Here is a 26,607-nt window from a genome sequence, read left to right on the forward strand (position 1 = left end):
AACCTATTCTTTACATGTTTTCCTATAGATAGACTTTTCAATTAGTCGTTTTAAGAACCAAAATTGCTACGAAAATAGATTCTTGCATTCTAAGTCTAAGAAATCTTTTCAAGTGAGGCATAGTTCTCTGAACACAGGTCATAGGGACATCTACCCAGTTCTTTCTGGACTAATCTGATAGTGTAGTGAAGCACCACTTACTGGAGTCAAGAAGACCTATGTTCAAATCCCAGTTCTGCGGCTCTATGCCATTTTCCTTGGACAAGTTATTTAATTCCTGTAACATCAACATCAACTTCATCATTTATAAAAATGGAAATAATGCACATAAGCTCATTTGAGAAATTAAGTGGCATTAGGGTGTGAAAAAGGGTGCATCTCAGCAAGCTCAGGAAATGATTCATTCAGAACTATTTGTTGAGCACATATCAGGCACGAGGTCTCTTGGCTATCATTTCATTCATTTAATGGCAGAACTTGACAGAGTGAGAGTAAAAGAAAATTTTATGCTATCTTCTGCCCATTCAAACCCATTTGTGAGCTAGTTTTATCCTAGCTTCTGACTGAAATCATAGATTGGTCCTTTGTACTCCTTTCCCATGTCTGTTGTAACAAAACACCACAAACAGGGTCACTTAAAACAACAGAAATTTATCATCTCAGTTCTGGAGGCTAGAACTCTGAAGTCCAGCTGTTGGCAAGGCCCTGCTCCCTCCCAACCCTACAGGGGAGGATCCTTTTTTGCCTCCTCCAGTTTCTGGTTGCCCCAGGCATTCCCAGCCTCTGCCTCAATCCTCACATGGCTGTCTTCCCTCTGTGTCTGTGCCTTCACATCGTGTTCTCCACTCTGTGTGCCCCTGTGGCCAAATTTCCTTCTGCTTATAAGGACACCAGTAGGATTGGAATGGGACTCACCATAAGAACTTCATCTGGACTTGATTACATTTGCAGAGACCCTGTTTTCAAATAAGATCACATTCAAATAAGATACCAGAGGTTAGGACCTTACCATATCTTTTGGGAAAACACAATTCAGCCTATAGTTTTTCCAGTCACTTGAAGATAATAAAAAGTCCTCCAGACACTTTCAGCCCCAAAAGCAGTGTTGTTTCAGTAACTAAGACACACAGTCCTCTATAATAATTACAGGACTCCTTCCATATTCACAACATAGAGCTTCTCACCACCCCCACCAAGCTAGGAACACCATTAGGCCCGATCCTCTGTTGTTGGGAAGCTGCCAGGTAGATCTTCTGGCTTCTGGCTCCACTTCCTCCCACTCTGTTCACTAGTCACAGCCTCAGAGCCCTCCAGGGTGGGACCAGAGCAGTGAGGACTAGGGGAAGGAACCCAGCCTTATGTGGCAGGTACAATCATAGCCTGACATAAACACTCTCTGGGCTCAGTGGGATATATAACATGAGTATATTCTCTCATGTTCTGCTTTCATGGGTCTCTCAGAGATTCTTCCTGCGAATATCCCACTTCAGTTCCAGTGAAGTCACCAGTCCTCACCCTTCCAGGAAGTCCTCTGGGGTAGAATTCCAGATAGCTCCAGGATGGCTCAGCCCTTGGTGGCTGGGTAGCTTGGTAGATGGTCATACATCCTTGACCACTGCCTCGAAATGCTCTCCTCTGGTGCCTCCAGGATTAGCTCTTTGATAATGAATATAGGCAAAATTTTAGAAATATATATGTACATATATACTGTTCTTTTAACAAACCCTATATATGTAGTCAGGCACCTATTATTCATTCTTTTTTCTTTCCTTTTTTCGGAATAGCGGCCAACACTTAAACTGAAAGACTCCCATTTTAACATTCCACTGTAGTTGCCTTCATTCCTGATAGAAAAGAAGCTGAGAGCAGTATCAATGACCTTGTATTTCTAAACAGAATGAACTTGGTTTGTCTCAGAAAATTAAGTGACAAGAGACAAGCAGAAGGGCTTTGTTCTGCTCTTTCCTCCTATCAAGATAGTATTTACCAAGCAACAACATTGATTGATCCTTAAAGCTAAGGATAGGTTAGAGCTGCAGAGTAGGACAAGGCAAACAAGACTGCATTAATGAAAGGGTACAAGAGCAGGTATTAGAAGGTGTGGGCCTGGACCTGGTTCACTGATTAGCTATCTAGTGACCTTGGAAAGTTCACTTATGAAGGTCAAATAAGTTAATGCACTTGAAAGCTCTTTAAAAATTATGTACATTGAAGGTGACAATATTATTGATCTTAGAAGAAGCAATGCAGTTTTGTTACTAAATCCTCTTATTTCTTCACCTAGAAAATCTCTGGTTCACTCCTTCCTCTCTGCTTTTGTTGCAATCACCCTGGTCTCAACCCAGATTCATGCAATAATCTAATTTATCTCTTCTCTGCCCTACCCCCACAATTCATCCCCACAGGAAGGAGTTGGACTAGATGCTCCTAAGGCCTCTTCCTTCCTGATACGATGTTCAGATTCTATGAGACAAAGAATAGGAAAAGAAAACATGGCTATTCTTTTCCCTAGTCCACTCACATCCTTAGCCTTGGCTACGATTCAAATAAGGCATTTGGCTTATCAGTTAAAGTTTAGATAAATGGGGGTGCGGTGGGCGGGGGCGGGGGGCTACCTGGGTGTCTCAGTCAGTTAAGCGACCTGATCATGATCAGGTCATGATCTCACGGTTCGTGATTTTGAGCCCCATGTCAGGCTCTGTGCTGACAGTTCAGAGCCTGGAGCCTCCTTCAGATTTGGTGTCTCCCTCTCTCTGCCCCTCCCCTGCTCGCTTGCTCTCTCTCTCTCTCTCTGTCTCAAAAATAAATAAACATTTTTTAAAAAATTTAAAAGGCATGAAATTGTCAGGGGAAAGCCAGTTAAATGAAGATCAGGATTTTTCAGATACTTCATAGTTTCACTATCTCCACAAACACTCCAAAGATGGTTGTATGTACTATTACAATGTATGGCAGTGTCTTTTTATTCTTATTTGCCCTCAATCCATGGCAATCTGGCTTCTACCTCTATTCCATGGGTGTTGCTCTGGACAAAATCATCACAGCTCCATGGCTGTTCATGCTCACAGATGTGCTCCAGCCACAGCCCTCCACACTGATAAACACTTTTTCCACATAAGGATTCCCTTACTGGGTTTTCTCTCCAGTGAATTCTTCCTCCTCTATTACTTACTGCTGATGTTCCCCAGAGTACAACTCTGAACAGTCTGCTCTCCCTCCTGATGTACTCTCACTGGTTCAACAAATCCCTTCATGTGATTCCAGTCACCACTGCAATCAGAAAATCTACAGCTCTGGCTGTCATTTTCTTTTTGAGACCAAACCCATGTAGCCAATAGCCTACTAGACATCTGTGCTCCAACGTACACTAAAAGCACCTCAAACTGCACGTGTCCACATCTGAGGTCTTCACCATACCCCTACTTCACCTTTTCTGTTATATCTGTCAAATGCAACACTGAATTCCAGGCACCATCTCTTACACAGACAACTCCAACAGCCTTGTAACTTGTCTTGCTGCCTCCAGAGAGGATAGAATGCCCAGTTATTCCATTCTTTTCATTTCAGTCAGAGTAGTCTTTCTGAAGCACAGATCTGCGTCATGACTTCCCACTTATCCTTAGAATAAAGTCCAAATCATTGACCTAGTCTTATAAGGTCCTTTGTGATCTGGACCATTCTTGCCTCTACATCCTCAGCTCTGACTCCTCACCTTGATGTCTACATTAGCATCATAATAAATCACCAATTCCCAGAATAAGCCATGTAATCTTCCTCCTAGCCTTTGCACATGCTGTTCCTCCCATCAGAAATGTTCTTTCCTCACCCCATTACCTGGCTAACTTCTATTCACCCTTAGAGTCTCAGTTGGCTTTCACTGTATCCAGATCCCTGAACTCCCAAGTCTAGGTTGAGTTCCCTTCTTCTTTGCTCCCAGAGCACCATTTCTTCCCTTATCTTACAGGCCTGGATTGCACTCAGCTATGCCCCACCACACTGCACACTCCAGCGGCAGGATCAGCATCTGTCTTATTTATGCTATACCCTGTATACTTTATAACATTGCCTGCTACATAGTAGACCTCTTAATAATTCTGCTAAATGAGTGTACTATGTGTAAGTATATAGAATAAACTATTTTGAGAAGATTCTACCCTTCAAATTTTATGAAATACTTTAATAAAAAGGGTTCTGTATGAAAAAAAATCCACTTTATACAGACATTATAAAAGCACTACTATCTTGTACATCTAAGTATTTCTTTTTAAAAGTATTGCATCTGGCCTTTCAAAATGTGTTTTAATTATAACATAGCTCCAAATACCAATATAGGTATATGTCATTTGTAAAAGTTAGCAAATTTTGCCAGTACAATCTAATAATCGAAAACAGAGGAATGTCAATCCATCCAGAACCTCTTTTCCATTTTTTGTTAGGTTCTGTAGAAAAGAGTGCTCCAATGGTGGATTTTTTTCCAGGGCCGATGGAGTCTCTGGCCTGGTATTATATTGGTCTTCTCTTCTGTGTTTTGATACTGGGAATGAGGCAGCCACTGCCAGCAAGCTAGATTCAATGCCTAGTATCTTTGGCAGAGAAAATATTTCTCCATTTCTATCCAAATTAATCCTCACAGGCCAATAAATCAATACACAAAGAGCATGTGTGATGATTTTGACCATCTGGAATTTTTCTAAGGCATTGGTGGTCATAACAGAAACTACCTGGCTCCACAGTAGCTATGAGTATCTAGTTATTAGCTCGGACTAGCATGAGCACATCCCCCTTTCCATGTGATAGCACCACCTGATCCAGGGCAGGGGAGCTCCTGGCAGCTTTTCATTATCTTTGCCTGATCATTCAGTCAGCTAGTTTGATTCCAGCATCAAAGAAAACAACTTTAACCCATTTCTCCCCAATACTCTCATAAAATAACAAACTGGATCTAGACTATCTTCACACCTGGTCAACCATTATAACAATCGGGTAGTCAAAAAGAAAAAGGAAAAAAGTCAAAATAGCAGTACAGTATGATCAATACACCAGTGATTTTTTAATCTGACTTTTCCAAAACAACTGACCCAATTTTTTTTCCTTAAATACGCCCAAAGTGTGGGAGGAGGAAGCTTTTCACAGTGTAAGGCAGTGTCTACATGGTTATTAGATATAACAAGTTAAATTCTTTATCACCAGGAAAAAATGCTACAAAGGAACTGCTTCTAAACCAATGGCTCTAGTGGCCTTCCCTGCAGCTAAGGGAAAAGCTAAGGAAAGGAGAGGAGGAAAGAACCTGTTTCCATGCTCAGACAGTCTAAGGTTGCTTTAGTTGTACCAATAAATGCTACCCCTGGTGGGCTCTCTGTCCTAAATCCATTCATTATTTCACTCAGTGCTCACAGCAGCTCCAAATCACTCCCATTTGTCAGTTCGCAAACTGACCTCTGCATACGGAGGGCAAGGAGAGACTGAAGAAAGAGGCAGACCACTCCAGATTGGTAGGAGGCAGGTTTAATAAGCAAGGGAACTTAGTTACAGGGCTTCTGTTGGGCAGCAAGATGAGTGTATCTCTACACCAACCTGCCAAATCTTAAAAATTTATCTAGAGACCTTAACTGGGTTCAGTCACATAATTCGCTGCATACGGTTGCAATAAAATCGTACTATCTATAAAGTCTACATCCTTAAAAATGGCTCCAACAATGGGAACTGTAGGCAGAATGTATATGCCAAGGACAAGGGAAGGGGTGAGGAGCCTCCAGTTGCCGGGGTCCAACTGAAGAATCAACCAGCAATCACCTCCTCTTAATGACCTCTTCTAATGTCTTACCTCTCCTGATTGGCTCTTAGAATCTTATGTGTCCCCCTCTTCTGCAATGTGCCCTGAGTGGTCAGCAAGGCTGTTAATAACATGGAGGTGGCTTGTTTGTTAGTTGTCTGACTGCACTGGAGGCAGATACTACAGCAACAATACAGGCAAATGTAAAAGAAAATAGATTAAGATGATTACCAAAATAATAATTTTTTCCATCAAGAACCCCATGATCCAAACCCCTGATTTACTTAGTCCCCTAGACTGGGGTTCAGATCACTCAGGGCATTCATTATATTTTTATATGATTAAAATAGATGATACATACTAGATTCATCAGGTATGAACACATAACATTTTGTTTGGATAATGGCACAGGTGCCTCCCCACAAAGCAATAATAATGCCCAAGGCTATCCTATTTTGGAGGACAGCTTTGTTCATCAGAGACATTTCAGTATTCATTAAGGACAGGCTTTGCTGGCTATCAGTTAAGGTTTGTTGGGTGAATTTAGTAAGAGCTTCTGTGTGTGCCATATCATCCTCCAGGCCAATGGAGAGAACAAAGAAGGCAGCCAAGTGATTTTATCAGTGGAAAACAGAACATACCCACCTGACCTTGAGGAGAGGGAGGTTGGCAGCTTTAGGAACTTGACCCAGTTGTACATACCATACATGTTGGCCAAGGGAGGCAGCTCTGTCAGGCATGAGGAGATACAGTGGTGGTGGGAGATACTAGACCAGAACCCCTCTCTCGGTCACACATGTTCCATTCCATGTATCGTGCATTTCAACAGGTTCAGCTTGTAGCAGGACAGTGGAATCTCAGTGGAGATTGAGTAGTTCCCCACACTTAGAGGTGTAAAATAATCTACCCATTCCAGTGGGACGTCTTATTGCAAATTCCAGTAGATGACATCTTTCCCAGGCACGATGGGGTTTGGTGTTCTCAGCAGCACATCACATTGATTCATGGTGAGAGCTGGGCAATGGCTGTTTACCATGACTTTTTTATCTTTACAACATCAAATGTCTCAGCAGCAGTCCCCAGTTTGGCATACAGGATAATAGTCCCTACTGGTTGATTATTCAAATGAAGTAAAGCCTGGGACAGTACTTTAGTCTATCCAGCCAGGGTAGTTTTACCTGATAGTAATTTAATCTGTTGCTTCAATATTTTATTTTTTCCTTTCTTTAACCCTACTGCTTGTGGGTGGTTATAGGGGGCATGGAACCATGGAACATGGTCATGTTCTTTTGGCCAGTCTTGCACATTATCACTTTTGAAATGTGATCCCTGATCACTGTATTTTTGACAAGGGTGTCTGTACATGGTACTCAGCTTTTCTAATTCTTTAATGGTAGCAGCCTGGTTTGCACAGTGATGGGAAAACTTGGGTTAGGCCAGATACAGTGTCCCCATAAACCAAGGCATATTTAGAACCTTTGCTCTTGAGGGCGGGGCTAATATAATCAATTTGCCAATCTTTCACAGGTTGGGAACTCCCATGGATGTCCCCAGACTTCTCTAGCAATTGTCTTGGGCGTTATTAAGAACACACAAGAGGGGCGCCTGGGTGGCGCAGTCGGTTAAGCCTCCGACTTCAGCCAGATCACGATCTCGCGGTCCGTGAGTTCGAGCCCCGCGTCCGGCTCTGGGCCGATGGCTCGGAGCCTGGAGCCTGTTTCCGATTCTGTGTCTCCCTCTCTCTCTGCCCCTCCCCTGTTCATGCTCTGTCTCTCTCTGTCCCAAAAATAAATAAAAAACGTTGAAAAAAAAAATTTTTAAAAAGAACACACAAGATAAGCTTTTAATGCATTAACCAAGTCAGTGTATTTCAAGGCAATCCTGCATCCTGCATCCCACCTGAGTGCTAGTGGACGTTTATTCCTATGCATCCAATCTTTTGTATCTACTGAAGAGTCAATTGCTAGCACTTGTGTACCCAGGCTAAGGCATCAGCTTCCTGATTGCCAGGAAGGATCAGTGTCTTATTATTTAAGGCATGGAAAATAGTGAGGACTGCCTCAGGCTCCTACAGATGAAACTGAATATATATCTTGGAATATGGAAACTGAATTTCCATATATCTTGACCACACAAGGGCATTCATGGTCATCCATCTTTAGGCTTCCCATTGTCTAAGCCATAGGGTTAATCCCTTTAGAACAGCCCAACTATATGTAAAGGGTTAACAGCCAGGGCTCCTGAGCAATCACAGACAAAATTCTCCGAGTTCAGCCCACTGGCTGCTGTGATTCATTCTTGTTTCTAGGCATCTGTATACTAGGCTTCCGTGAGAATTTCCCCCATTCTCTTTCTACCGGCCACAAGGGTCCCATAGGAATAGGGGCAGGATATTTATAGGATCTACATATCCTACAGGGTCAAGTAGCACCTGCAATTCCAGAGACGGTGGGCTAGCAGACAGGGTGCTCCTCTGTTGCAAATAGGCATACCGTTTAGCCAAAGTGGGAGTTTGATCCATGGCAGAGGTAGATCAGTGAAACATATTTTTAATTCATCCATTGATAGGAGGGGAAGTTCTTATCATGACATACTGTTCCTTTGTGAGAAGCTCTACCTAGAGGAGCACTGTGTCCACTGCTAGCAGCTGTTGCTCTGTGGGGTACATCAGGTTTCTCTCTGCTTCCAGAGCTGGGACAAAAATTTTAGGGGTCTTCTCTCCTTCTGTTGTCCCTGACATAGTACCCAACCCATACCTTCTGGAGTCACAGACACATCTAATTTAAATGTTAGCCCTCTGTGGAAAATGTCCAAAGCTTTAACCTGCCTTACTAGTGTTTTTGCCTTCTCAAAAGTGACTTGTTGTTTTGACCCCCCAGTTCCATGTGTACCCTTTTTCTTACTAGGTGGTATAAAAGGCAGAGGCGCTGTGCCAGGTGGGAATAAAAGTCCTTCTAAACCCCTAAATCTCTACAAAGATTTTCATCTCTCTCATGTTTTGTGGGAGTGGATAGGCTTGCATCGTGCCAATCATAGCTTTGGGGACAATGTGTGTCTTATCCAACCAAACAACTTCCAAAAACTTTATGGCAGCACCTGGGCCTTGAATTTTCTGGGGTTTATTGCCTATCCTTTCCTCACAGATGTCCAGCAAAGCCTACAGAGTATCCAGCAAATCTTCATGTGTTAACATTATACCATCAATGGAATCTGGCCATTGTATTGGGCTACCATCCCATGACATAATGTGAAGCTTTGCACGTAGCCTTAGGGAAGCACTTGAAGGGTCCATTATTGTCTCTCCCACATGAAGGCAAATTGATCTTAGTTATTAGAAAACTGTACTTGCCAGAGTCTTTTCCATGAATCTCTTTGAAGATGAAGCACTTTTGCAGGAACATTTTTGCAAAAGCATCAGAGTAAAATAATAACTGTCTATAAATGACAAAAGACTTTAAAAATGGCCATAGTTAAAGATCTGATGAGAGTTCATTATAATGCAATTGACAAGGAGATTTAGTTATTTCTATGACATACATTTTAAAATTGCGACTGATAACATTATATACCAGGACATATCAGATTTTTAGGAATTCCATATAAATATACCCTAAGGAAAGCTTATCTGATATGCACTCTTTTTAATTTAGCATATCAAATAAGCCTAATTAGTTTAATATCTCCCTTTTATACGGAGAGAAAACACATCTTTTGAGATGTTCCAGGGATCTGAAAAATCCCTAAGTTAGGACAAGGTCAACAAGCCCTCATTTAAATTTGATTTGGTGAATTTTGTCAAAAATATCAAAAGATTTAAAACAGTTGATTAAAAAGGGTCATAGTTCACCATGAAACAATACTTACTTATCATTTTAACCAAACTGACAAAGATTTGAAAGGCAAATACAGAAAGTCATATAGTTGTAAAAAAAAAACTTAGCTCTGGGAGACTTGGTGGCTCAGTCAGTTAAGCATCCAACTCTTGACTTCGGCTCAGATCATGATCTCGCGGTGCAGGGTTGGCGCCCTGCATTGGACTCTGTGCTGAGAGAAGGTCCCTGCTTGGGATCCTCTGTCTCCCCTTCTCCCTGCCCTTCTCCCACCCTCACGCACGTGCACACGCAGTCTCTCAAAAATAAATAAACTTAAAAAAAAATTATCCATTAAATAAAAATCTTAGCTCTTTTAATGGAGAAGACTCAGTTTTTCATAAGTAATCAAAGACCTGATAAAGACCATATGACACAAAATGAAATTATTTTGATAAAACATAGAATCTTTGTTTTCTAGGCAGATTACTTAAAAGATAAAGGAAAACCTTTCATAATCTCATCAAGGACAAACCAATAGTCCAAGAAAACTTTGTCCCTGTAGCAGATGAAAGAAAATAAAGTTTCAGTTTTACATAAATACACCATTGATGTTAAAGCTTACTTTTCTTTAAGCCAATTAAATAGAGCTCTTTGCAACTTAATTTTGGTAATTTTGGTAATTACCAAATTAAAAAGAAAAACATCACACATGTAATATATGTCCATGGACATACATAACAGACACACAGACACAAAAAAAGATCCCATAGCTTTCCTTCCAAAACTCTAGCCATGAATTCAGTACAACAATATAAAATTCACTAGTTTATAAAGCAGTTAAATCCAAATGTGTTTCTGGCAGATGAAACAAGTAAATGTTACCCACTCATATGGCTAAAGTTTTTTATTACTATTTGTAGAGAAGACTTTTAAGATTTGTATGTGCCCTTTAATAGTAATCTTTTGGAGGCTGTGGACTAGATTTGGGGCAAGGGAGTTTCTATAGCAAACTGTATTTTAAAAAGCGTCTTTCCCCCTTTTCTCTCTTCAGTCCCAGGCAATCGTGGGCAGGGTTTTAGTTGTCTCCTGTGGTATTTATATTTCCAGGGCATGATAAGACTTACAACTTCAAGGGACAGAGAAAGAATGCAAGTTTCTTCTAGGAGTTTTAGGGGTATATTTCTTCATTATTGGAAATCTAGAGTAGTTACTATTTAAATTTTCCCGTTGTGTTAGGAGTCAAACTTCACGAGACTGTCAGTTGTCACTGTCAATCACCATAACATCCTCCTCTTTTCTCTTGGCTCTCTTCACTTTCCTAGAGATTTCTCCTCTCAGTATCCCAATCAGGCTTTGTCACAAGCTCTTGGATCTTAACCCAAGGCATCTTGTACCCTTTTAGCTTTGCAAAATTGACCACCAAGTTCCTCAACTTATTATCCTCCTCTCCTACCTTTTCTGCCAGCCCCAAAGCTAGCAAAGTAGTGGACAACTGCTTGTCCTTCTATAGCTCAGCTCTTCCAACTTTCTAACTCAACTTCAGCCTCTAGTTGGGCATCAGTGACCAGCCAAGCTGCCCACATGAGAGGCCAGCCCACTGTGGCAGCCACTCATTTCCCTTCTTTGCTGCAATGTGCTATGTGTAGTTTCTCAAACACGTATATCAAACCTGCTAGCATTTTCAGGGTGTCCTGAGACTCACATGGTGGTCCAAGAGCATCTAACATATGTGACCACCTCTCCTCACATAGAGATCGGTGGCCAACATAGGATTTCCCCCGTGAATGCCTCTTTCCCAAAGCCCATTACTTTGGTCTCCTAGCTGGCTCACCAACTGTTGGTTCCTAAACTGGGCCCATACACAGAAGGCAAGGAGAGACCTACGAAAACGGCGACCACTCTAAATTGGTAGGTGGCAGATTTAATAAGAAAGGAAACTTGCATACAAGGCTTATCTTATGTGGCTGCAAGAAGAGATCTCCACACCTGCCCACCAGAATCTTAAAAAGTTTATATAGAGGCCTTCACTGGGTTCAGTCACATATACCATCCAGATGGTCTCAATAACACCTTCCTCTCTCAAGGCCGCATCCTTAGAACAGCTTTTGCTATGGGAACCGTAGGCAGACCATACATTCAAAGGATGGGGGAGTACGTGAGGAGCTTCTAATTACCCAGGTTTAGCTCTAGGACCAACTGGCAGTCACATCCTCTCAATTACCTCTTCCAACAACATCATTTTAATTTGGAAAAACTGGGACATAGACTTTGTAACTTATTCAAGGTCACACCACAGTTAAGTGGCAAGAATGAGATTCTGACCAGGTCTAACCCCAAAACTTCCACTCTTAATCACTATTTCTAATACGAAAAATGTTTGCATGTTTTGCAGACCCTAAACCAATCATAGAATTTAAACATTGTTGGTCACCAGAAAAAAATAATTTCTTTATCAAGGATTTTCTCTTATTGAAATTATTTTAAAAGAAACAACAATATGGGAAATCAGAAAGTTGGGGGAGGAAAGGCTAGCTAGGAACTCCTTAGAATTCCCATGACATTAATAAATTAACTGTTTTCATTTTTTTCATATTCCTTCCAGTCTTTGTCCAATCTGTATATGTAATTATATGTATTTTCAAAGCCATTTTAAATGAATAGCTAGTATTGAAATGATAAACTCATCAAATGAGTTGTCTTCTTAAAAACAGACAAAAAGCATTTTAATTCTTCCCTCCGCATTCTGGGTTTCATTTCCTCTTCTGGAACAATAACAATGACAGATTCTTGAAGAATTCTGATTCACACAGCAGATGTGAGGATTAGAGAACCTGCTGGCTAATTGGAGATAAGTTTCACTGGAAAAAGTCACATGAAAACAAACTATATGTGGTAAATCCCTACCCCTGAGCTTCTCAGGATATACCGAATTTATCCCACCAAAGAGTTCTGTTTTTGTAGAACTTCAGATGCCCTGAGTCTCTACATCAGCATTTTCCAAGCTGTGTTCTAGAGAACCCTAATGACAGATGCACACTTAGAGTTTCAAGGTAAATACATTTAGTGACTACTGTTTACATCCCCGCTGAGAGATTTAAAATGTACATTAGCATATGAACATCCTGGGAAGTCATGCAGTAAGAAATGCGTTCACTTTTGTCCAGAAGTTGCAAACAAGCTACTTCCAGGAGCCAGGTGGGTAAAGATAGTGATCTGGTGGTGGCTGTGATGAAGTGGAAACTACATGTACCACCTGACAGTTGCTGCTTCTGGTCCACGTGGGCCTAATATTAGCATATCTTCATGAGATGTCTGAAATCTGGGTTTTGATGGAAATTTTACATCCAGTTTGAGTGGGGAAAAAAACATGTCTCGTGGCTAGATTGGGCCCCTAGGCCACCAATTGGCAGCCTCTGGGTTAATCTAACGTTTCTCCAGCTCATTTGACTACAGAACTCTTTGTTTCTAGAATACTCTTTGGGGAAATGCTACCACACTTCATTCTCCTGCCAACCCTTTAAGGTCACTCTCTACATCTAGTCTTCCTCCCGTGCTCCAGTCTTCCAACCTAAAGTATGTTCCAGTTACTATGATTGTGTAATAAATTACTCCAACACTTGTGGCTCAAAAAAAGCAATATTTATTTTGCTCAAAAGTTGTAGTTTGGGTAAGTCTCAGAGAGCATGATTCATCTTTATTCCACTGCATGTCGGTGTGGCTCAAAGCCTCGTGGAGATGGTGAGGGGTGGGAACCATCCAATGGCATTCTCAGGGCACCTGGCTCGTTCAGTCAGTGGAGCATGCGACTCTTGATTTTGGAGTTGTGGGTTTGAGCCCCACATTGCATGTAGAGATTGCTTAAAAATAAAATCTTAAAAAAAAAACAAACAAACAAAGGCATTCTCACTCAAATGTCAGGCTTATGCCAATAGTCACCTGACACCTTAGCTGCAATGGCTTAGAACACCTACATGTGACCTTTCTTTGAGGCCTGGGCTTCCTTGCTAGATATCTAGCCATCTAGATAGCTAGATTCCAGGAGTGAGTTGTCCTGACAGGGTTACAAGAGTGTGGGAGAGGTGCTGGTCCTTGTCTCACAGAGTCAAAGAGTGAGTTTCATGGACAACAGAGTGAGCGAAACAATAGAGTTTATTGAGGAAAGTACAAAGCTCTCAAGAGTGAGAGGGGTCCCAACTGGGTAACTGCCAAGGATTTTTGTCTTTGACTTTTATTGGGCCTTATCAGAAAGTTGTGACACTCCACTCATGCACCTAACCCAGGCAGGTCTAGAATATGTTTATCCATTTTTTTTCCAAACCCTGCCACAGCTTCAGCCTCCCACTTACAGCTGCAACCTTCCCAAAGAGTCCCTTATCTCCCTGACTAACGTGAACCCTTTTCCTTCCCAAGAGGAAAAGGGAGAAGCAGGCAGAACCTGCATCACCTTGTAGGATCTAGCCCCAAAAGTCACAGCACGTCATCTCTGTTGCATTCTATTTGTCAAAGCAAGTGTTCAAAGACAGGCAAGTGACTCCACCTCCTTAAAGGAGGGTGGCAAGGTTCCGAAGAGGATGGGAGACCGGAAATACCATTTTAGCCAATTTGGAAGATGCAATCTTCCGTAAAAGGAAAGAATGAGGGGCACCTGGGTGGCTCAGTCGGTTAAGCATCCAACTCTTAACTTCAGCTCAAGTCATGAACTCATGGTCCTGAGGTCGAGCCTGGCATCAGGCTCCATGCTGGATGTGGAGTCTGCCTGAGATTCTCTCTCCCTCTCCCTCTGACCCTCCCCCACTCGCACATGCTTGCACTCTCTAGCTCTCTCTCTCTTTCTCTCTCTCAAAAAAAAATTCTGGCTCTTTTATTTAACAAAAATAATGTGATTCGAGCAAGTGATTTTATCTCTTTTTGCACCATTTGTTTACTGTATCCTGAATTACAGTTGCTTAGACTGTAAGCATCTTGAGAGTAGCACTCACATCTAAGTTTTTTGTTTTATTCTTTAATGCTGCTGTAATGCAAAGTGCAGACACTTACTTGGGGTTTAGTACATATTTCTAATACCTTATTTTATTACAGCTAGTAGGGAGGTTCTCAGTAACTTTTCACCGCTTGTAAACATCGTCGAAGGAGACGAAATGCCCCCCCCCCCCCCCAGAACTGAATTACACTGCCTTTAGTTCATTATTGTTCTGTGTTGGTCTCAGCCTATCAATGAGCGGTGCTGTGGAGGGACCAGCGCCTGTGGTTCTTATTATGATTTCAAGATGCTCTCAGCAATAACCACCAGGAAATTTTGAAAGAGAAAATGTTTCTTATAAGTTCTGAAAATTACATGGCCCACCTGGAGCCACACAGTGAGGTCATGGATAGAGAGAAAGAGAGCAGACCCAGGGTTCTGCTTTTATTGGGGTTGAGGGCAGGGGACCTAGAGTTTTGAGGGCTCATTCTTCATTGGTTTTAAACCATTCACTCATTTAAAACAGAAGTGCAGGAATTTAGAGACTGGGAGGAGGAAAAAACAACCAGCCCAAATGGTCAGTTATTGAAATCAACCAAGCTGTCTAAAACAAAGTAGCCTTGGGAGTAGGGGTGGGGGGAGGGGGCGATGCATGACCTGGCTCCTGATCTAACGGCAAGGTGTCTTTTATCAAGATAGCCATTTTGAAGTGGATGCCTCATCAATCAAAACTTAAGTCAGGCATTTGCCTTACAAAAAGAAAGCCAACTGTCAGGGCTTGCACTGCAACTATCCATCCACATGCCACTTCCTTTATCACAGGACTTGTGACCGTATGGATGTGAGGCAAGGCTCAAACCCCAGGGCCCTCCCATCTTCTTTTTTAACTGAGCCAGCCAGGCTTCCATGCTCCCATCTCCTTATGCCTATCACAAAGTAGCCCTGTTGTCCTCTATCACCAGCTGCCCAAAGAGCCACCAGGAAGCCTGCTGAGAAATCGGCCCCACAAAACCTTATGCCCAAAGCAGCAGCAAACCCCAGGTTTGGTCTGCAAACCTCCAGGCCCAGTGCACCTTTAAGAGTAGTTCTTTGCTGTGAATACAGATACCAAATGGAGCCACAAACTGATATAATCTTGTCAAACTTTGGCTCCACAAAGGCATTCATTTGCTAATGAATATGCTAAAATCTCTTTCAAAAATGACCATACCCATTTGAAGGACAAGTTTTCCTCATTGCGCATTAATACTCCATTCCTCTTTGCAGCTTGCCCTGGGAGGAAGACTAGAAAGAACAGGAAAATATCTTAGATTCTGACATCCTGCTCAAGCTTGTATTAAATTATTTCTAACCTCCTGTGCCCTTTCCTCTCCTTCCCATCATTTCCAATTTTTTCTCCCCACATTTCTGCAGCCAGCCTGCTACCACATTGTTTGGTGAAAGCCTCAGGCTATTTGCCATGTGCCTGCCAACTTCTGCAGTGATGGCCGATTTCATTAAACAAGGAAGCGTGTCTAACCCAGAGGCAACCAGAAAATCTATGTTGAGTGCTAGTACCAATATTTTTGTTTTTCAACATTTCTGAACCACGCAGTGTACAGGTTATGCTATTGCACCCTCGCTATCCTGAGAAATAATTTTTTTCATTTATGAATATAAAATTACAGTAACTACTGATTCCTTTGTTCTTAATGTTACTAGTTTTAAGCACTTCACATACATTGTTTCACTTAATCTGCACAACCACTTCAGGAGACTTTCTACATTTTACAAACGAGAAACTGAGTTAAAGAGGTGAGCTGAATTGCCAAAGGTCTCTTGACAAGGGACATAGCCAGTTTTGCGACCTGTTTTACTTGATGCCAAAGCCCATGGATTTTCTTCCCTATACCATTTAGGTTGAGAAAGGGGCATGTGTGACCCTTTTCTTATGTCAGAGATTTTATTAATATTGAGCCTTCCTGTTTGACTCAATTTGTCAGTTCATTGATAATGTTGCGATCAGACACACTCAGGGTCCTAAGAGACCATAGAATTCATTAGGTCAAGCTAATCTGTGAATCGCCTTTATAGCACTTCTCACATTGGTCATTGCACTTCTGTTTAAAGACTTCTAATGTTGGGGAACCCAGTCTTCTGAGGAGGAAGCAGCCCATCATTTTCGGGCATTTGATTAAAATCTGCCCCCCAAGAACTGCCATTCATTCACCCTAGTCCTTCTGTCTGTAAGACAAGGCTAAACCTACTTACTCAGCTCCATCACCCTGTGAACGTTGCTTTACCAGTGAATTGTTTCATAAACCAGGTTACTCCTGCCTGCCTATTCACTCTTGCCTGAATAGATGCCAGTTTGCCAATGCCCCTCACTACATGCCCCCCCCAAGACTACACCCAGAGCTCAAACTAATTCTGACCAATCAAAATTCTATCCCATCCTCCATCAGGATGCTGACCATCTATTCTTGCAGCCCCAGGTTGAGTATGTTCTTTGGGCAGCCACATGGAATCTTGGACTATTAGCTTTTAGTCAATATGATATGTGAGTACAGATGTTTTGGCCACATTTTGCTAACCTGGGCTGCTAGATCCCAGGGCAGTAAGGTCTCTAACTGATCCGCACATAATTTCACGTTAACAAAAACTGTTTGTGGCAAATATTTTACCCAAGCTTGCACAGTGATTTTCATTTCTTGCCATGCCTCTTTTCTTCTGCATATAGATAATGGATTGCTTAAGTTTTGATCCAGTGACAGTTAATCAATAGATGTCTAAAGAAAGAAAAAGAAAGTCAGACTCCTCACAGACACAATGGGCATTCAATCTTACATCAAACAGTTCTTTCACAGCACAACCCCAGGATCCTTCTAATCAACAATTATGTTTGACTACAAAATTGAAAGTATCTCTGCTTTAACTCAAGGATGACCAAAATAGGGTGGTGAATGGGAACTGGCAATATGCTGTTCTTCCTTAAAAGTCCCTGGTTCTAAATTAAATTGCTGATTTTTTTACTCTTTATATTTTAATTTCATTAATATTTAACTTTGTCATGGTTCTTATAGAAATTTTTATTTTCTAGTTTTACAATCAAAAAGTAAAGGGAAAATGTCAGCTTTATTCTTGGGAAATGCTTTATTCTTGGGAAAAGTATAATTTTTAGAGATCAGTGAACAGACTAGAAGCCTGTTTCCCATCCCCCTTATTCTGATCTTTTGAGTCAATCTGCGTAAACAAACCTGAGTGTCTAATCAATTCAGACTTCTTACCTTACAGAGGACAAAAAAAAAAGAAAAAAAAATGTACAGGTGACTTTAAATGACTTGTTCAAGTTTACAGGGTTAGTAGAAACACACAACTCTCTTCTTTCCAACCACTGATACAGAATATTAATTCGAAGGAATGCGAAGAAGCAAGAGATGCCTCTAGTGTAGGGTCTTTTGGAGAAAGACCATGGAGGAATTGAAATTGAAAAGAAGTATTTTTTAACCAAATCTTACTTTTTCACAAAAATAACGTGCTAGCAGGGCACCAGGGTGGTTCAGTTGGTTAAGTATCTGACTCCTGGTTTCGGTTCAGGTCATGATCTCACAGGTGCGTGAGTCTGAGCTCCACATCAGGCTCTACGCTCGGTGCAGTCTGCTTGGGATTCTCTGTCTCCCTCTCTTTCTGCCCCTCCTCTGCTTGCTTGCTCTCTCTCTCTCTCAAAGATAAATATATAAACTTTATATTAAAAAAAATAGGGGTGCCTGTGTGGCTCAGTCAGTTAAGCGTCTCACTTCAGCTCAGGTCATGGTCTCTGACAACTCAGAGCCTGGAACCTGCTTCAGATTCTGTTTCCATCTCTCTCTGCCCTTCTCCCATTCATGCTCTGTTTCTGCCTCTCTCTCAAAAATAAATAAACATCAAAAAATGTTTTTTTTAATAAAATAAATAAAAATAAATAACATGCTAGCAATAGAAAATTTTGGAAATGCTGTAAAATACAAGGAATGGTAATGGGACAAATTACAACCATGAAAGTAGTACTGTGGGTACATTTCTCTACAGTCTTTTTTCCCCAACACAGTATTTGTTGCTGTTTTCTATCATTATGATCATACTACTTATAAAGGCCCAAGGCCTGCTCCATGCTGTAATAACTCTTCATAAATACCATTTTATTTTTTTTTAATTTTTTTTTTTTAACATTTATTTATTTTTGAGACAGAGAGACAGAGCATGAACGGGGGAGGGTCAGAGAGAGAGGGAGACACAGAATCTGAAACAGGCTCCAGGCCCTGAGCTGTCAGCACAAAGCCCAACGCGGGGCTCGAACTCACAGACTGTGAGATCATGACCTGAGCCGAAGTCGGACACTTAACCGACCAAGCCACCCAGGCGCCCCCATAAATACCATTTTAATTGCTACTTAACAGTTTTTTTTCCATAATCTCTTAACTTTGCTCCTATTTTTGAATAATTAGGTAGAAGGGAAAGATTTACATAGAAGAAAGTTATCTAGAAGAGGGTACGTATTTACAGCAAATTAAAACACCAGGATACTCATAGATGTATATTTGGGCTTTGAGGTTATAGGTGAGATCTTTGTTTTATTCTTTATATTTTTCTCAGTGATACAAAAACACTACTAAACACACCTACACTTATTTAACATTTACCATGTACTTCATGCCACAGATATATTTTCTCATTTAATCCTCATAATAACTAACCAAGATCACTGTTATATGTTCACTTTAAAAATAGGGAAAATGAGACCTAGCGGAGTGAAGGGTCTTGCAGAAGGTTAGTGATGGAGCCACATTTTTTTCCCAGTTCCACCTGAGCAGAGAGCTACCCTTCTCAACCACGATACCACATATCCCAAGCTTTTCATGAATATCAACCACTGTTATAATCATTTTTAAAAATGAAAGTAGATTGCAAATAGCTCATTTCTGATGTAGGCAGATAACTTATTACCTGTAGAATATAAAAAACAATCTACCAAAATCCCAGAACAGCTAAGAAAATCATCAATACATAAAATCCCTTCAGTCCTATCTACAATGGTTAAAATTCAAATATGTTTCAGGTTTCTCTAAAACTGATTAGAAATAGAAAAAAAGAAGCAGTGTTAATTGCAGTTACATGAATGAAATCTGGATTCTGAGACTGGATGAAAATTGTGCTAAAAGTAGTCGTCTGTAATTAAATGAAACTGTGCTGTGCACTTTAATTAGTCAGCATAATTTGTTCTAAGTGGTAAGTCCTGGAGCATCTCGTTAAATAAGAGCCTGACAGCCTCACCTTAACTGAGGTTCTGTTTCCTATAGCAGTCTTATTTATGCATCCACAACTCTAATTTGAACCTACAGGAAAGGTGATGCATCCTTTTGTAAACCAGATGTACATGTTACAAAATCTTCTTCATTATTTCATTCAGAAGACTTGGGAAAATCAGTAAACATTATAAAATTCACTTGATAGATTTATCTTTGTTTCTATGCAGAGAAGCTGAACTACATTTTTGAAAAGCTATTCAAGAAAATGAGTCTGCAAATTTTTTTAAGTCTATTTATTTGTTTTGAAAGAAAGAAAGTATGAGTAGGGGAGGGACAGAAAGAGAGGGAGAGGGAGGACCCCAAGTAGGTTCCACGCTGTCACCTGAGAGCCCACTGCAGGGCTCAATCCCCCAAACTGCAAGATCATGACCTGAGCCAAAATCAAGAGTCAGATGCTTAACTGACTGAGCTACCCAGACCCCCAGGTCTCCGAAATTTTTTTCAAATTCCTCAGGACTTAGATATTCAGGTTTGTGGTATTTACAAAGGTCAGATAGTTGTTCTTCTTCATTGTTGTTTTGAACCTTTAAAAAATTATAACAGCAATGCATACTTAGAAAATTCAGAAAGTGCAGAAAAGTATAAAGCAGGAAAAACATCACCCATCATCCCTTCATTCAAAGACAGATTATTCTTAACATGGCAGTGTATGTCCTTTTAGTTAATTATCAAGCCATTGCTTTTGTATATTGGAGATCAATCTGTTTGCACAATTTGGAATTCTAGTAAAAAGACTTGTTAAAAAATAAATTTTGGATTTTATCCCTAACCTTAACCTGGATAAGTGGTGGCCATTCCATGTGCTTCTAGCATCTCAGACACAGATTGTCAAGGTGCCTGCTGCCCTGAGCCTTCGTCAAGGGGAGGCCTCTGCTGAAGGGACAGGACCCATTCCTGTGGTAGGAAGGCACAGTGTAGACATAATAAAGGAGAATGACAACACCGACTACTTACTTAGAAGCCTTGGATTAAACAGGTTGGGTTGGCCCTTAATCCCCGAACATTTACTTCCGTAAGAAATAAGCTTAGAATTATCATTCGGAGCAACTCTGAAGAGTTCCCACCAGAGAACAACCACTATCAGACACGAGGGTAGAGAAGATGGTAAGATAGAAGGACTGAAAGGTGAAGGGCAACCCTGAAGGTGTCAGCAAGTCACAGGACTTAGAATCATAGAAATTGAGATTTGCAGGTAAAGGGCGTGCATGTCAGTCCCACACTCAGATGTTCAAGGGAAAATCCCTTGTTTTCTTTAAAGAAAATTAAGTGGTCTCTAAGCATCGCTCTTACCAACTGGAAAGTAACATAGTCTCAGGCACCAAATATGGAAGGATTATGGGGTGTCAGAAATCAAGGGCAGAGTCTTCATCCTCCATCTGTTCATGCTGATGGCTAACAGCCGACAAGCCCCAAGTGGTTCCTTGAAATCCAGTTTCTCTCTATGTCCCTGCCATGTGGGAATCAGAGTTCAAGTCAGCCCCCCAGCCATACCCTCTGGCACCCTCTTGGAGGTCAGGCCAGTTTGCAGGGAAAAACCTAAAAGCTAAGCACCAGTCTCCCATTCATCTCAACCCACCACCCTCCTTCTATTTTCCCACCCCTGAAAATTTCCCCTTCCTCTCTTAGGTTCTCTAAAATATTTGCCCCTTTCCCCCCACGCCAGGACACCCAAAGTACTCTCTCCAGGCTTAACAAAATAGAAGCTAACCAGGCAGATCTTGCAGAAAATTTCTGCTTCAGTCCTCCCCTGAAGTAAAGGAGAGCCAACGTCCTGGTTTCCCTTTTGGAAGACATGAAGGAAATTATAAAGAGAAAAACACAAAGTAATATTTTCCAAAAAATCATCCTGCCATTGGTAAGACCTTAACTAAAAGGACTCCATTAAGTTCACACCAAAAGACAGTCTCCTTAATGTTTTAGCCCTACGAGACCATGCTTGCCGTAAGGTGATGAGCATGGGCTTAGAAGCCAGACCGAGGTTCTGATCCTGTGCAATCCTAGCTTTAGGACCATAATCCTCTAGACTCAGTTTTCTCCCAGCACAGTGCTTGGCACAGAGTAGGGTTATCTAATGTTATTTTCCCTTGTTCATGGCCAGCTGCCTCCCCAAGTCACTGCCCCTCCAGTCCCAAAGCCACTGCTCTAATTCCTCATATCCTGAGAGCGACTCTAAGAAAGACCATCCTTCCTAAAATATGTGGCTGGTACCCACACTTGAAACTGCTCAAGTAATGGATTTTTAGTTGAATTTGGTATATATGATATTGGTCCTTCAGATGGTAACTATTTTCCTGCTGGAGAAAGTCACAACTAATCCAGTTCAACACTTTGACCACTAAGTACCCTCCAGAAGCTCTTCAACCATGAGTATCATTGGAGGCGACCAGTTTGAACATTTTATTCCTCCTAAGAACTCCTTTTGATCTATGAGTAAAACTGTCTTCCTAGAAATAACCCAAGTGACATAGCATGTTCTTAAATCCATCTGTCTTCATTTTTACTATCTCCTAGTCAGATACAGAGTTTTGGGATAAGATGCAAGCAGAATGGGAAGAAATGGCCCGGAGGAACTGGATATCCGAGAACCAAGAAGCCCAGAACCAAGTTACAATCTCAGCTAGTGAGAAGGTGACCAATTCTGTTCTTATATACGCTGACCAGTTTTCTCAACCTCTTTGCATCATATTTTTATAAATTAGTTAATAACTATTTTGTGAAAATGTTAAGAATTAAACAGACAATTTAATGTCAATCTGACCTAGAAGAAATTCTGGTAGATGAAAACAATATAATCATCCAATGTGTGAAGACAGCAAAGCTGGAATGGAATATCCTTATTTTTATCAATGTTAATACAGTTTGGCAGTCAACAAGAGCTTGGATCCTGACTGCTGGCAAGTTACTGAACTGACTGACATTGAGGGTGGGTTGGAACAAGAACTGGTTGATCCCACAATGTTTTTTGTCAGTCATTCATGTGAGCCCTGTGGATGAGCTAACAGAAATTGTATCAATGGACAGGGGAGTGAAGTGGGGGCTTAGGGCTATATTTCACAGGGTCCTCACACAGCTCACGAAAGAACTACATGGAAAAGATACCCTTCACACAGCCAGGTCCAGTCCCAAGGGGATTCCTCAAAGATATTCCCCTGATAGGAGCCCCAGCAAATGTGAGAGTTCAGTGAACAACCAGCCAAATTACCCATGATGTCCCAGTTGCCCTTGGATTTATGCTTTTAAAAACATTTTCAAAAATAAATTGAAATGATTCAAAAGATAGGAAAAAATATGGAATTTTCTAACTCAAGGGATACACACACACACACACACACACACACACATACATATATATGTTTGTATTATGGACTTTTTATGGTAGAGGAAGTCTCAATAGTATTCAGTTCTGGATAACTTCCATTTGTTCAATCCAACAAATATTTATTAAATGCCTACCTTGTAGTAGATATGATGATGAATAGTCTCCAATCTTAGGGGATTTTCAACCTACATAGTCATTCATTAAAACGTCTTCCTTACCCCACCATTCTCTGTCCCTCGGTAGGCCAGGCATTCTCATAAAATCCGAAGAACTATCTTATTAAAAATAACTCTTTTCCACAATGAAATCAAAACTAAGCAAGAAGAGAAGACATTGATATAGATTGTCAGACTCTAGGCTATAATTCGTGCACCTGAGGCATGGCTGGGCCCTGAGATTCTCATCCCCAGGACCCCATATCTGTTATACCACTACATAAACTGGTCATACCCTGTGGCTTTGATAAGGGGTGTTATCTTTCTCAATGCCAGTGGAGAATGAAGGTCTCCATTTAATGTATTTTAAAACCTTAGTAGCATCACCAACAGACTAGCTTATTTGTATCTATCAAATTAGAAGGACATTATGATAATCTATGCTGGTAAAGTTGCAGCAAATCATTTCTCTCAGATAATTCCAATAAGAGTTTAACTTGAGATAAACTTTCTCAAAAACAGTTATACACATCAAGGGCTCCAAAATAGTTCATAGCCTTAAGTCTAATGAAGCCCTCTAGAAGTCCATCCTAATGTAATAATCATATGCAGACAAAGATTTGAGCATGAGATCTTCACTTTAATCTTATTTACGATAATAAAAAAATTGAAAGTAGCCTGAATGTCCATCAGTAGAAACTTAATTAAATAAGTTTAGGCACAAGATAGATAATTTTAAAAACCAAATGGGGCACAAGCTACAAAACTGCATATATACATAAGCTTATTTATTTAATTTATATATTCATTAAAATATTAGATTATTTATAAATTCTGTATTTTTTACATTTTTGAAATAAAAAATCTATAGCTTTAAAATATGCATTTTCAATGGGGCAGTATGGCCCACCATGGGGCAAAAACTGGTTCAAGGAGCAGGAAGGTAAAAAAATATCTCAGATATTGGAATGGTTTGTAGACCTCCAAAGGGCCAAAGCATATACACAGATGTACAGTATGTGGCATTAACATTTGAGGGGAACGGATGGTAGCACTTAGCGAAAATATGTCCAAAACTCTGTATTTTTTAAATCTTGGGGAGAAATGATTGAAACAAAAAGAACAAAAGAGCAACAGAGAAAACAAACTCCAGGATATCAGCAGTGATATTTAGGTTGTAGCATTATGGGTAACTTTGCTTCTTTTTATATTATTCAATAACAAAATAATACCATCTAAACTGTATACAGTGAGAATGTACTACATTCATAGGAAGGAAAGAAAACCAGTCATTTAAATTTAATTTTAATTAAAATAAATACATAAATTCAAATTCAAAAAGAGCTTACTGAACGTGAGAATGAAGAGATAAATCAATGGATCTTGTATTGGCCCTTCTCTACGTTGTAGGGATATTACTTTCACACCGAAAATCCCTTCAAGGACTGGCCGGGAGCATTTGAAGAGGGCTTAAAAAGACTGAAGGAGGGGGACCTGCCCGTCACCATACTGTTCATGGAGGCGGCAATTCTTCAGGACCCTGGAGATGCAGAGGTATCCTATCCCCTTCGTCCTGCCAGGCTCACAAAGTGACTACGTGTAAATGAGGGACACAGGATGCCACAGAGTTCTACTGGGCTGCATTTTCTTCAGTTAAAGGTTCCCAAAGGAGTTAACCTGGTTTACTGTGCTGTGTGTTTGAAAGTTACAAATAGGTATACCTTTCTCTAACCAAATCTGCAGTATCTACAGTGCCCAAAATAAAAGGATGGGGACAAGAAATGAAAAACCAAAATTGCCAACCTAGAGGTTCAGCAATAGTTTTCAGGGGCCAGTGTATAGTTCCATCTAGGATTAGAGCCATACCCTATCTCACCCTTGATTTTACTCACTCATTGTTTATTGAGCACATACTATGTCCCAAGAATTGTGCCAGACATGGATTTCAAATATTGAGGAGCTGGAAAAAATGGAACCATTGAAAAGACACACTTGTATTCTATTTGGAGAGACAAGTAAATAAATCAATGCAGTGTAAGAAATGCAGTGTTAGAGTATGTACAGGATGGTAGGGGAGCAGAGAGCAAGGGTCCTAAGCCAGTCTTCTCCCACAATTAAGTCCAAAACTGAGCTTTGAAGGAGGGAGATTAATTAAAGACAGCAGGGGAGTCGAGATGTTAAGAGGCAGTGGTCTGTGAGTGGGCAGTGAGGCATGAAACATTGTGCTGGGTGGGGAGAGGAGAGGAGACAATGCCAGGAGAGGAGGTAGGAAGAGGTGGGTAAGAGTCTGAACTTCATGAAAGCAGGGGACTCTACTCAGCAGAGGGATATAATCAGATTTGCATGTTTGAATTGAAAAACCCCTTTTGCTGAGGTGTAGAAGGTGATGGAGACCGAGGCCAGGAGACCACCCAGGGAGGCTTCCATCATCCTATTTTGGTCCACCATGTTTCCAAACCTGTGAAGGCCTATAATTAGATAGCAGCAGGTGTAAAGTTTTAGTTCATGAGTAATTTTCAGGAATTGTCTTATAAAGAATCTTCCTTATAAGAAATTCACAGAAATTTTAGGGAGGGGTATACACGGCTCTGAGATGGCAGTATACAATAGTGGTTAAGCTTCTAGGCTCTGCTGGCCTGTGTGGGTTCAAATCCCTGCTCTACCACTCATGAGCCATGAGCCATGTGATCTGGGACAAGTCATGTAAACCATCTCAGCTTCCATTTCCTCATATGTAAAATGGAAATCACATTACAATAACTATCTCCCTGGGTGTTGTGAGGATTAAATTAGGTCATACAAATAAAGTGCTTAGTTCAGTGCCTGACACATCAGTAATTAGTCTTCATCGTTACTTTGTATTTGGGATTTTTCTTGTATCGTTACTATTGACTGTACTTAAAGTCTGTATAGGAAGGACGAGTAAACTGATCACTAGGTTAAAGCCCTGGTGTCTTGTTAGTCAAAACGTTGACAGTGAAATGAGATTGAACTGAGAGTTGGAATTGTGAACCAAAATATTGAAACCCTGGAAGGTTAAAAAAGATGTATATACATTATTATCTCAGATTCATAAATGAGAACATTAGGGCACTGATTAACAAATGGATCCCAAACAAGGCCCCAGGGCCTCTGAATCTTGGAGACCCCTAAATTAAGATAATGGGCAATTTGTGAACAGTGAAAGTGACACCCTGCTCAAAGGCTAACAAGAAACCCCCAGAGAAGAACTGTTTCATCAATCTTAAGAAGCATTCTAAGATG

General features: G+C 40.8%; 1 protein-coding gene across 3 annotated transcripts in view; it reads left to right on the top strand.

Moving 5' to 3' along the window:
• PEX5L (peroxisomal biogenesis factor 5 like) overlaps positions 1-26,607 on the top strand; it is a 164,175-nt gene that overhangs the window by 126,074 nt on the left and 11,494 nt on the right. For all 3 annotated transcript variants that reach the window (XM_042903178.1, XM_042903177.1, XM_042903176.1), the window contains 2 exons: positions 22,381-22,497; positions 24,754-24,897. In XM_042903178.1, coding sequence (XP_042759112.1) covers positions 22,381-22,497; positions 24,754-24,897 — 261 coding nt within the window. The remainder of the gene's footprint in view (positions 1-22,380; positions 22,498-24,753; positions 24,898-26,607) is intronic.

Source organism: Panthera leo, chromosome C2 (assembly GCF_018350215.1).
Source record: "Panthera leo isolate Ple1 chromosome C2, P.leo_Ple1_pat1.1, whole genome shotgun sequence".
In the NCBI taxonomy this organism is placed as follows: Eukaryota; Metazoa; Chordata; class Mammalia; order Carnivora; family Felidae; genus Panthera; species Panthera leo.